Here is a 13,296-nt window from a genome sequence, read left to right as displayed (position 1 = left end):
ACAGTTCGGGGGCAGACTAGACACATTCCCACGAGGGGGAGAGGAAGGTCATCCAAAACTAGAGCTCCCTGGATGACTAAAGATATAGAGATTAAAATGAAACAGAGAAAAGAGGCTTATGATAAATGTCAGGTTCATAATTCTGTAGAGAACCAAGCAGAATAAAGAAAGTACAGAGGAGATCTAAAAAAGGAAATAAGAGGGGCAAGGAGAGAGTATGAGAATAGATTAGCGGGTAACATAAAAGGGAACTCAAAAGTCTTTTACAAACATATAAAATATAAAAGGGTAGTCAAAGGAAGGATGGGGCCAATTAGGGACCAAAAGGAGATCATCTTGTGGAGGCAGAGGGCATGGCTGAGGTATAAATGAGTACTTCGTACCTGTCTTCACTAAAGAAGAGGATGCTACCAATGTCACGTTGGCATTGTGGAGGTAGTAAAGAAATTGGATAGGATAAAAATAGATAGAGAGGAGGAACTTAAAAGGTTGGCAGCGCTCAAAGTAGAAAAGTCACCCTGTCTGGATGGGATGCATCCTAGGTTGCTGAGGGAAGTAAGGGTGGAAATTGCAGAGGCTCTGGCCACAATCTTCCAATCCTCCTTAGATATGGGCGTGGTGCCAGAGGACTGGGGGATTGCAAATGTTATACCCCTGTTCAACAAAGGGGAGAGGGATAAGCCCAGCATCTACAGGCCAATCAGCCTGATGTCGATGGTGGGAAAACTTTTAGAGATACCAATCTGGGACAAAATTAATTGGCATTTGGAAAATATGGGTTAGCACGGATTTGTTAAAGGAAAATAGTGTTTGACTAACTTGATTGAATTCTTGATGAAGTAACAGAGTGGGTTGATGAGGGTAGTGCAGTTGATGTGTATATGAACTTTCAAAAGGCATTTGATAAAGTACCACATAATAGACGTGAGCATAATTAAAGCCCATGGGATTAAAGGGGTAGTGGCAGCGTGAATAAGAAATTGGCTAAGGGATAGAAAGCAGAGGGTAGTGGTGAATGGCTGTTTTTCAGACTGGAGGGAAGTATACAGTGGTGTCCCCCAGAGGTCAGTATTAGGACCACTCCTCTTTTTGATATATATTAATGAGCTGGACTTGGATATACAGGACATAATTTCAAAGTTTGCAGATGACACGAAACTGAGAAATGTAGGAAACTGTGAGGAGGATAGTAACAGACTTCAGGAGGACATAGACAGATTGGTGAAATGGCCAGACGCATGGCAGATGAAATTTAACGGAGAAAAGTATGAAGTGATTCATCTTGGTAGGAAGAATGAGGAGAGGCAATATAAACTAAATGGTACAATTTTAAAGGGGCTTCAGGAGCAGAGAGACTTGGGAGTGTACAAAAAATCTTTGAAGTTGGCAGGACATCGAGAAGGCTGTTAAAATGGCATATGGCATCCGTGGCTTTATATATATAGGCACAGAGTACAAAAGCAAGGAAGTTATACTAAACCTTTATAACACACCGGTTAGGTCCCAGCTGGAATACTGTTGCCAATTCTGGGCACCACACTTTAGGAAGGATGTCAAGGCCTTGGAGATAGTGCAGAGGAGATTTACTAGAATAGTACCAGGGATGAAAGACTTCAGTTACATGGAGAGACTAGAGAAACTGGGGTTGCTCTCCTTAGAGCAGAGAAGGTTAAAGGGAAATTTGATAGAGGTGTTCAGAATCATGAACGATTTTGATAGAGTAAATAAGGAGAAACTGATTCCAGTGGCAGCAGGGTCGGTAACCAGAGGACACTCATTTAAGGTAATTGGCAAAAGTACTAGAGGCGACATGAGGAAAAAGTTTTTATACAGCGAGTTGTTATGATCTACAATGCACTGCCTGAAAGGATAGTGGAAGCAGATTCATTAGTAACTTTCAAAAAGGAATTGGATAAATACCTGAAGTAGAAAAATTTGCAGGGCTATGGGGAAAGAGCAGGAGTGTGGGACTAATTGGATAGCTCTTTCAAAGCCAACACAGGCTCTTTGATGGGCCGAACATCATCCTTCAGTGCTATATCATTCTATGATTCTATGATTCAACCTGATGCTTGGAGGTATAATCAGAGTTCTGCCTTCTCATTACAAGAGTAAATGGCCTCCAATTACTATTGCTTATAACTGTACTGTATATAATTCAACTGGATTTGCATCATTTTATTCTGGGCTGATTTGCCGTCTTCTTCTGCCTGGACACCAGGTAGGTGGAGCATACTGATAGTTTGCTCAGCCTACAATGACCTGCCTCTATTTCCAGGTTCAAATCATTATCATACTTCCTATGTGCCCCCTGGGCAAGCTCACCCCTGGCAGGGCCTAAAAAAAATACTCAATTGGAGGAAGACCAATTTCAGTGGGATGAGAATGGATCTGGCCCGGGTAAATCGGAATGAAAGATTGGCAGGCAAAACTGTAATTGAATAATGGCAGGCTTTTAAAGCGGAGATGGTTCGGGTACAGTCTAGGTACATTCCCACAAGGGACAAAGGTAGGGCAACTAAAGCAAGAGCTCCCTGGATGACAAAAGAGATAGTGAGTAAGATGAATTGGGCAGGGCAGCCTTGAGGAAGAGTTTATTGAGTGTATTAGGGATGGATTTCTTGAGCAGTATGTAACTGATCCTACAAGGGGGCGAGCAACCTTGGATCTGGTCCTGTGTAATGAGCCAGGATTAGTTAATAATATCCTAGTTAAGGATCCCCTTGGAATGAGTGACCATAACATGGTTACATTCCATATCCAATTAGAGGGTGAGAAGGTTGGTTCTCAAACAAGCGTACTGAGCTTGAATAAAGGAGACTATGATGGTATGAGAGCGGAATTGATTAAAGTGGACTGGGAAAATAGATTAAAGGGTAAGACGGTACATGAGCAGTGGTGTTCATTCAAGGAGTTATTTTACAACTTTCAAAAAAAAATATTCCACTGAGGAAAAAAGGGTGTAAAAGAAATGACAGCCATCCATGGCTAAGTAAAGAAATTAAGGGTAGTATCCGACTAAAAACAAGGACAAATAAGGTAGCCAAACTTAGTGGGAGGATAGAAGATTGGGAAGTCTTCAAAAGACAGCAAAAAGTAACTAAAGGATTGATTATGAAAGGGAAGATAGATTATGAAAATAAATTAGCAAAAAATATAAAAACAGATACCAAGGGTTTCTACAGTTATATAAAAAGAAAAAGGGTGGCTAAGGCAAACGTAGGTCCCTTAGAGGATGAGACTGGGAAATTAATGGTGGGAAACATGGAGATGGCAAAAATGCTGAACAAATATTTAGTTTCAGTCTTTACGATAGAGGACACTAAGAATATCCCAACACTGGACAAACAGGGGGCTCGAGGGGAGGGAGGAGCTAAATACGATTAAAATCACTAAGGAATTGGTACTCAGTAAATTAATGGGACTCAAGGCGGATAAATCCCCTGGACCTGCTGGCTTACATCCTAGGGTCTTGAGGGAAGTGGCAGTAGGGATTGTGGATGCTTTGGTAATAATTTTCTAAAATTCTCTGGACTCGGCAAAGGTCCCGGCAGATTGGAAAACTGCTAATGTAACACCCTTATTTAAAAAGGGTAGTAGGCAGAAGGCTGGAAATTATAGACCAGTTAGCCTAACATCTGTGGTGGGTAAAATTTTGGAGTCTATTATTAAGGAGACAGTAGCGGAACATTTGGATCAACATAATTTAATAGGACAAAGTCAGCATGGCTTTACGAAGCGGAAGTCATGTCTGACAAATTTGCTTGAGTTCTTTGAGGACATAACGTACAGGGTGGATAAAGGGGAACCAGTGGACGTAGTGTATTTAGACTTCCAGAAGGCATTCGACAAGGTGCCACATAAAAGATTATTGCTCAAGATAAAGAATCACTGGATTGGGGGTAATATTCTGGCATGGGTGGAGGATTGGTTATCTAACAGGAAGCAGAGAGTTGGGATAAATGGTTCATTCTCGGACTGGCAACCAGTAGCCAGTGGTGTTCCGCAGGGGTCGGTGCTGGGTCCCCAACTCTTTACAATCTATATTAACGATTTGGAGGAGGGGACCGAGTGTAACGTATCAAAGTTTGCAGATGATACAAAGATGGGAGGGAAAGTGGAGAGTGAGGAGGACATAAAAAACCTACAGGGGGATTTAGACAGGCTGGGTGAGTGGGCGGAGATTTGGCAGATGCAATACAATATTGGAAAATGTGAGGTTATGCACTTTGGCAGGAAAAATCAGAGAGCAAGTTATTATCTTAATGGTGAGAAACTGGAAAGTACTGCAGTACAAAGGGATCTGTGGGGTCCTAGTGCAAGAAAATCAAAAAGTTAGTATGCAGGTGCAGCAGGTGATCAAGAAGGCCAACGGAATGTTGGCTTTTATTGCTAGGGGAATAGAATATAAAAACAAGGAGGTATTGCTGCAGTTATATAAGGTATTGGTGAGACCGCACCTGGAATACTGCATACAGTTTTGGTGTCCATATTTAAGAAAAGACATACTTGTTCTCGAGGCAGTACAAAGAAGGTTCACTCGGTTAATCCCGGGGATGAGGGGGCGGACATATGAGGAGAGGTTGAGTAGATTGGGACTCTACTCATTGGAGTTCAGAAGAATGAGAGGCGATCTTATTGAAACATATAAGATTGTGAAGGGGCTTGATCGGGTGGATGCAGTAAGGATGTTCCCAAAGATGGGTGAAACTAGAACTAGGGTGCATAATCTTAGAATAAGGGGCTGCTCTTTCAAAACTGAGATGAGGAGAAACTTCTTCACTCAGAGGGTGGTAGGTCTGTGGAATTTGCTGCCCCAGGAAGCTGTGGAAGCTACATCATTAAATAAATTTAAAACAGAAATAGACAGTTTCCTAGAAGTAAAGGGAATTAGGGGTTACGGGGAGCGGGCAGAAAATTGGACATGAATTTAGATTTGAGGTTAGGATCAGATCAGCCATGATCTTATTGAATGGCGGAGCAGGCTCGAGGGGCCGATTGGCCTATTCCTGCTCCTATTTCTTATGTTCTTATAAGCAGAAAAATGGGGCGTATGACAGATGTCAGGTTGATAACACATGAGAACCAGGCTGAATATTGAAAGTTCAGAGGGGAAGCGAAAAAGGAAATAAGACGGACAAAGTGAAAGTATGAGAATAGACTGGTGGTTAACATAAAAGGGAATCCAAAGTCTTCTACAGGTATGTAAACAATAAACGGTAGTAAGAGCATGGGTGGGACCTATTAGGGACCGTAAAGGAGATCTACGCTTGGGGGCAGAGGGCATGACTGAGGCACTAAATTAATACTTTGCATCTGTCTTTACCAAGGAAGAAGATGCTGCCAAAGTCACAGTAAAAAAGGTAGCTGAGATACTGGATGGGCTAAAAATTGATAAAGGAGGTAAAGGAAAGGCTGGCTGTACTTAAAATAGATAAGTCACCCGGTCCAGATGGGAAGCATCCTAGGTTGCTGAGGGAAGTAAGGGGGGAAATTGTGGAGGTACTGGCCATAATCTTCCAAACGTCCTTAGATACAGGGGTGGTACCAGAGGACTGGAGAATTGCAAATGTTACACCCTTGTTCAAAAAAGGGTGTAAGGATAAACCCAGCAACTACAGGCCAGTCAGTTTAACCTCGGTAGTGGGGAAACTTTAAGAAACGATAATCTGGGACACAATTAACTGTCACTTGGACAAGTGTGGATTAATTAAGGAAAGCCAGCACAGATTTGTTAAAGGCAAATCATGTTTAACTAAATTGATCGAGTTTTTTGATGAGGTAACAGAGAGGGTCGACGAGGGCAATGCGGTTGATGTGGTGTATATGGACTTCCAAAAGGCATTTGATAAAGTGCCGCATAATAGGCTTGTCATCAAAGTTGAAGCTCATGGAATAAAAGGATAAAAGGGGCAGAGGCAACATGGATACAGAATTGGTTAAGTAACAGGAAACAGAGAGTAGTGGTGAATGGTTGTTTCTCCGACTGGAGGGAGGTGTACAGTGGTGTTCCCCAGGGGTCGACACAAGGACCATTGCTTTTCTTGATATATATTAATGACTTGGGTGTACAGGGCACAATTTCCAAATTTGCAGATGACACAAAATTTGGAAGTGTAGTGAACAGTGAGGAGGATAATGATAGACTTCAAGAGGATATAAACAGGCTGGTGGGATGGGCGGACACGAGGCAGATGAAATTTAACGCAGGAAAGTGTGAAGTGATACATTTTGGTAGGAAGAATGAGGAGAGGCAATATAAACTAAAGGGTACAATTCTAAAAGGGGCACAGGAGCATGAGGTAGATGTGCACAGGTTGAGAGGAGACTTGATAGAGGTGCTCAAAATCATGAAGGGTCTAGACAGAGCAGATAGAGAGAGACTGTTCCCTTTGGTGGAAGGTCAAGAACCAGAGGACATAGATTTAAGGTGATTGGCAAAAGAACCAAAGGTGACATGAGAAAAAACTTTTTTACATAACAAGTGGTTATGATCTGGAATGCACTGCCGGAGGGGTGGTTGGGCTTTCAAAAAGGAATTGGATAAGTACTTGAAGGAAAAAAATTTGCAGGGCTACGGGGAAAAGGCAGGGGATTGGGACTAGCTGGATTGCTCTTGCAGAGAGCCGGCACGACTTGATGTGCTGAATGGCCTCCTTCCATGCTGTAACCATTCTATGATTCTATGTGTAGAAATGGAGGCAGAAACACAGCCACTGCTGCAGGCCTCAGGGTCACAGGCTTCAGGATCTTCTGGCTGCTGCCCAAAAACAGCAGCTGGAGTTGCCTCCTGGCCCGTAGATTTCCGGGGAGGTTGTTGTTCCGACTCCAAACCTCCGCGGCCTTGCTGCTCGCCCTTTCAGATCATCTGATCTGAGGTGTCAGCAGAGGAAACAGCATGCCAGGCTGAGAGTCCATGTCATATTCCTGCTGAATCAGCAAGGGATTGGTATTCTACTGGCCTGACTTCAGATGGGAGTTAATGGGAGGGAGGGAGGGAGTGAGGTAGGGCCTTTTCAGCATCCCTTGAGTCTGCTACAAGCAGCTGATGAAGAATGTGTAGCAGTGCATCTCCAACATCACTGTAGTTATGTGTGAGGATGTCACATTTTGAGGTTTTTGGCTATTTGACAGGGGGAATTTATATTAAGATGTTGCTATTCAGTTAAATTTAATTCACAAGGGATTAATCCACAGAACAGTCACATGGTGGGAATATGAATTAGACCCAGTCAAAGCATCACTCCAGAATGGGGTTTGCCAAACTGCAGCAGTTTGAGACGATGAGGTTTATTAACACAACCCAAAGTGTGCATTGTTGGAATGGCTTCATTCTTGTGAACTTGCTGGTTTAATTGGCAGCTCAACTGGCCAATCCTGGGCATGGAGAGTCGAGGGAGGGTCAGAGGTCAAGCCTTTGGTTGAGACACAGTTGATAAAAACCCGGAATGGAAATCAGATGCAGAGGGTGAGAGCTGGTGTTACCAACCCTCCCGGAATTAAAGATCAATCTCCCGTGAATTGCTGCGAGCAACCCGGGAGAAAAATCATAGGGGCATGAAAAAGTCGGAGATGGAAAAAAAGGCTGTTTGTCTGACAGTCAAGATTCATTCAATAAGTAACAAAGAGTCTATTCGCTCTCCAATTGGTGTGGGAAGGCAGTGTGCTATGAGGAAAGACGTGTTGGGTGACCAATGGTGGGAGCATGGGGTGGAGCAGTTGGAGGCAGGATAGTGTGTGATGAACCCTCCTGGGGAACGTCCAACCAGAGTTGGCAACCCTCGTGAGAGCTCCATGTTTAAATTTAGTGCCGACTAGTTTCAGAGAATCACCGATAACCGTGTGTTTGATACCTGTTCAGCAACCATTCCTGTTCCACAAGCGACATCAAGGACCAGCGCATTGTCTCTCTCTTTAGGATACACAAGAGCTAGAGCCTCAGCAGCGAATCTGGGAGCCCGATATTTTACTGTTGCAATTTCCTGGGGGAAAGAAATGTCACGTTTGTTAATTTCATTCCCTTCGTAGCGATGTCTAATAGTAAAGAGCACAGCTGTTCTCACTGTGTACTCTGGAACAGTATCAGGTATATTGCAATCAAGTGGAGCCAGATGTAGAATTTTTCTCTCAGGAGGCTGCAGCTAGGGACCTTTGGGGACGGTACCCGGCAATCAGGAAGGGGCAAGATTGGCCATCGGTGCTGGGTGGGGGAGGTCGAGCCAGGGGGGAGAAAGAGAGGCCGCCTCGAGGGATCTAGGGGAGCACTCCTGCTTCACCTGACCCAGAAGGAATGCTGGAAAAGGCACTTACCTTGTGGCAGCCCCCGTCCCCTTTTCACCGCCGGGTTTCCCAACCCCTGGGAAACCCGTGCAGCAGCAGTAAATTTTAAATTGGGCTCCCAATTGAAGCCCAATTTAAATGTTAATGAAGTGCCCTGCCTCATCACGGCGGGACACTCGGATGCCAAGATATCTGGTGTGTTGGGGGTGCGTTCCCCAATTTAAGTGCCCCCCCTGACTCTCTCCCACCCCTCGTGGGGGTGGTGGGGGGGGGGGGGAGGGGGAAAAAATTGAGGCCAGTCAGGAAAGATTCTGCAACTGGAACAATGAGGAACATTTGTCCCGTTGACAATATCAGAGGAATGGCAGCTGGTCCATTCCATTTAAGAAGTAATTATTGCAAGAAGACTGCATCAGAAGCAGCCAGTGTGACCTGAGCAGATTCATGGCTGGGGCATGGCAGGACTTGAATTTACCAAAGAACATTGTGACATGTTGTTCCCTCTCTTCCTGCAATCTGTGTTACACTCGTTCTCAATGTCCTTCCCATTTGTGTTACTTTTCTTTCTGACTGCATCACTTAATCTACTTGAAACTCATGGACCCTGAAATTTAGCCGCGCGTCACCCGTTTTTCGGGAGACAAACGGCCTAAGCCTCCAATATGGCAGTAGGAAGAACACGCTCATTATGAGCCAGAAGAGTGCTGCTCGCCATATTGGTAAAGGCCAGTCAGTGTGCAGTGACCACGCCTGAAACAGGCGTAAGGCCTTTTGCATATGTAAATAAAGGGCCTAACCCCTGTTTGAGGTCTCCTCTGTAAGATTGGTTTTCCCTGAGAAAGCTGGCGTGGGCCACACTCAGGAAAAGCAGGCCGACACGTGGCCTAACAGGCGATCATTAAAGGGGGCTCCCCCTGACCACACAGTCAAAGAACGTGGGCCGCTGCCAGGCACCGTACCCTCCCCCCTAAATCGCCACCGCACCCCCTCCCGATCTCCACCAATCCCCTTCACCTGATCGTCCACCCGACCAACTCGATCTCCCCCACTTCCTGACTCAGTTGCTCCCGTTCCTTATTTGAGGACCACTGCTGGGGCCGCAGTGGCCCGATCTTCCCTTTCGTTTCACTGGCGAGCTGCCCGTTAGTGTCCGCAGCTTTCTGGCTCGATGGTGATGAGGCCCATGGCCCAATATCGGGCGCTATGCGAGCCTCACCATTCAGGAAAAGGATTTGCTCCTTCCTCCCCCTGCACGCCAAAAATGGGCATGCCTGAATTTCTGGGACATGTTTTCTTAGCTGAAACTCTCTCTCCTTCACTTTCTCTTCTGCCACTAGCCTGAGATCAACTTCTCTTAATTTGGGTATTTTTTAAGTCTCACATTTCAATTCTCGTCTGATATCCTTTCAAGAACAGCGGTGCTAGTCACTCGTGTAAGTTGTCTAAGCGACATGTATTTCAAAGTGTGCCTGTACTGCCCAGAGTCTAACTATATGATAGTGTAACCCAGGGATGTAGCAATGAGACCCACTTACGTCTGAACTGGATGTCGTGCCTCTCGCATGTGCCCTCGTGCACATCTGTAGTCTTTTCAAAGGCTGATTGAGAAACGTGATGAAACGAGGCCAGATGCTAAACAATGGGCTGCTTTAATTCACAGACAGCAAAGAGATAGAGACACAGAGAGAGCGACAGAGACACAGTGGGCGATGCTGGGAGAGGGAGAGAGATACAGAGCTAGGGAGAGAGATACAGAGCGAGGGAGAGAGAGAGAGCGCGATACTGACAGAGGGCAGGGTACGGGGAGCAAGGGCGGGCGGGGTACATGCAGCGAGGGATACACACAGCGAGAAAGAGATACAGAGAGAGGGAGAGAGATAGAGAGAGCGATACAGAGAGCGATGCAGGGAGAGAGAGATACAAAGAGAGCGAGCGATAAATAGAGAGATACATGGAGAGAAAGAGACATACAGGGTGTGAGAGAGACAGGGAGTGGGACAGAGAGCGAGAGAGAGATGCGGCGAGAGAGCGAGATGCGGGGAGGGTGGGGCTCGTGCCGAGGGGGAGGGCGGGCCCCGCGCCGAGGGGGGGGTGAGAGAGGTACAGACACAGAGAGGGAGAGCGCGAGAGATACATATCGAAAGACCGAGTGATACATATCGAGAGAGCGATACAGAAAGACCGATATGAGAGAGAGCGATACAGAGAGAGAGAGTGATACACAAAGAGAGCGAGAGCGAGTGCTACAGGGAGAAAGCGATACTGAAAGTGAGAGCTCTTTCAATGATACAGCACAGAAGCAGGCCATTCAGCCCATCGTGCCTTTACCAGCCCTTTGAAAGAGCTACCCAATTAGGCAGTGCATTCCAGATCATAACCACTTGCGTTAAAAAATTCTCCTCACCTCCCCCCTGGTTCCTTTGCCAATTACCTTAAATCTGCGTCCTTTGGTTAACGACCCTTCTGCCACTGGAAAGTTTCCCCTTATTTACTCTATCAAAACCGTTCATGAATTTGAACACCTCTATCAAATCTCCCCTTAACCGTCTCTGCTTTAAAGGGAACACCCCAGTTTCTCTAATCGCTCCATGTAACTGAAGTCTTTCATCCCTGGCACCATTCTAGTAAATCTTCTCTGCACCCTCTCTAAGGCCTTGACATCTTTCCTAAAGTGTGGTGCCCAGAATTGCCCACAATACTCTAACTGGGGTCTCACCAGTATTTTATACCTTCCTTGCTTTTATACTCTAGGCCTCTATTTATAAAGCCAAGGATCCTGTATCCCTTTTTAACTGCCTTTTCAAATTGTCCTGCAGGTGCACATACACCCTCAGGTCTCACTGTTCCTGCACCTCCCCCTTTAAAATTGTACCATTAGGTTTATATTGCCACTTCTCATTCTTCCTGCCAAAATATATCACTTCGCACTTCTCTGTGTTAAATTTCATCTGCCATGCGACTACCCATTTCATGTCTATGTCTTCCTGATTTCTTTTACCATCATCCTCACCGTTTACTACATTTCCAAGTTTCGTGTCATCTGTAAACTTTGAAATCATGCCCTGTATACCCAAGTCCAGCTCATTAATATATATCAAAAAGATCCTAATATCGACCCCTGGGGGACACCACTGTATACCTCCCTCCAGTCTGAAAAACAACCGTTCACCACTACTCTCTGCATTCTATCCCTTAGCCAATTTTGTATCCACACTGCCACTGTCCCTTTAATCCCATGGGCTTCAATTCTGCTAACATTTCTATTATGTGGTACTTTATGAAATGCCTTTTGAAAATCCATATACACATCAACTGCACTACCTTCATCAATCCTTTCCGTAACTTCATCAAAGAACTCAATCAAGTAAGTCAAACATGATTTTTCTTTAACAAATCCTTCCTGACTTTCATCAGTTAACCCGTATTTTTCCAAGTGCCAATTCATTTTGTCTCGGACTATCGTCTCTAAAAGTTTCCCCACCACTGACGTTAGGCTGACAGGCCTGTATTTGCCTGGTTTATCCCTCTCCCCTTTTTTGAACAGGGGTTTAACATTTGCAATCCTCCAGTCCTCCAACACCATCCCATTTCTAAGGAGGATTGGAAGATTGTGGCCAGAGCCTCTGCAAATTCCACCCTTGCTTCCCTCAGCAACCTAGGATGCATCCCATCCGGACCGGGTGACTTTTCTACTTTGAGCGCTGCCAATCTTTTAAGTATCTCCTCTCTATCTATTTTGATCCTATCCAATTTCTCTACTACTTCCTCCTTTACATTGGCAGCATCCTCTTCTTTAGTGAAGACAGATGCAAGGTACTCATCTGGTGCCACAGCTATGCTCTCTGCCTCCACTAGAAGATCTCCGTTTTGGTCCCTTCTCGGCCCCACCCTTCCTTTGACTACCCTTTTACAAGATTTATTCATTTTGTGTGCAGTTTATCAATTTCTCGTTTAAAATATAGCCATTAAGTAACATTGTGACCAACCTCTTTGACTTTAAAGTGGCCGGATACAGTGAATGGTGTTCATCTGCATGGCATTGAAATCTATTTTTTGGTAATATGTGATTGGCTGTGGTTATTGTAGGTATAGGTGTACCAGCTAGAATAGCCATAGTAAACTTTTAAAATATATATATTTTTTTATTCGTTCGTGGGATGTTGGCTCGCTGGCGAGGCCGACATTTATTGCCCATCCCTAATCGCCCTTGAGAAGGTGGTGGTGAGCCGCCTTCTTGAACCGCTGCAGTCCGTGTGGTGAAGGTTCTCCCACAGTGCTGTTAAAAAGGGACTTCCAGGATTTTGACCCAGCGACGATGAAGGAACAGCGATATATTTCCAAGTCGGGATGGTGTGTGACTTGGAGGGGAACGTGCAGGTGGTGTTGTTCTTACGTACCTGCTGCTCTTGTCCTTCTAGGTGGTAGAGGTCGCGGGTTTGGGAGGTGCTGTTGAAGAAGTCTTGGCGAGTTGCTGCAATGCATCCTGTGGATGGTACACACTGCAGCCACTGTGCGCCGGTGGTGAAGGGAGTGAATGTTTAGGGTGGTGGATGGGGTGCCAATCAAGCGGGCTGCTTTGTCCTGGATGGTGTCGAGCTTCTTGAGTGTTGCTGGAACTGCATTCATCCAGGCATATCAAAATAGTAGTACTCATTTTGCAATGGCTGTGACTTTGAACGTTACAGAGAACTAATGAGCACTCATGAGTGAAATGTCCGAAGTGTAATAAACAACCTAAGACATCAAAGTCATGCACAACAAATGGTAGCAGCTAACCTCGCCACTAAACAGCTTACGTGTCAACAGCTCACACACAGAACGTGATAACATATGGTACTCACATTTGTCCCACATAATTAAACCTAGAAAAAAATACAACACCTTGGAGCTCCTGGGGAACTTCAGCCTAGTCTTGCTAAGGCTAGCGTAAGCAGTCAAGATGATATGCTTGCGACTTCCTGAATGAGTCCTTGGTATATGGGTTATAATGTTATAATTGGTACCTATATCTCATAT

The 13,296-nt window shown here is 45.1% G+C and overlaps 1 protein-coding gene across 1 annotated transcript in view; it reads right to left on the bottom strand.

The window, feature by feature from the left end:
* The window catches only part of LOC137344666 (methyltransferase-like protein 27), a 33,917-nt gene that overhangs the window by 19,372 nt on the left and 1,249 nt on the right, over window positions 1-13,296 (bottom strand). Inside the window, exon 2 of the mRNA XM_068007788.1 lies at window positions 7,854-7,982. Within this exon, the coding sequence (XP_067863889.1) occupies window positions 7,854-7,982 (129 nt within the window). The remainder of the gene's footprint in view (window positions 1-7,853; window positions 7,983-13,296) is intronic.

The sequence above is a fragment of the Heptranchias perlo genome, chromosome 27 (genome assembly GCF_035084215.1).
Source record: "Heptranchias perlo isolate sHepPer1 chromosome 27, sHepPer1.hap1, whole genome shotgun sequence".
Taxonomy (NCBI): Eukaryota; Metazoa; Chordata; class Chondrichthyes; order Hexanchiformes; family Hexanchidae; genus Heptranchias; species Heptranchias perlo.
The sequence above is the reverse complement of the archived record's forward strand: the minus strand, read 5'-3'. Positions and strand labels throughout refer to the sequence as shown.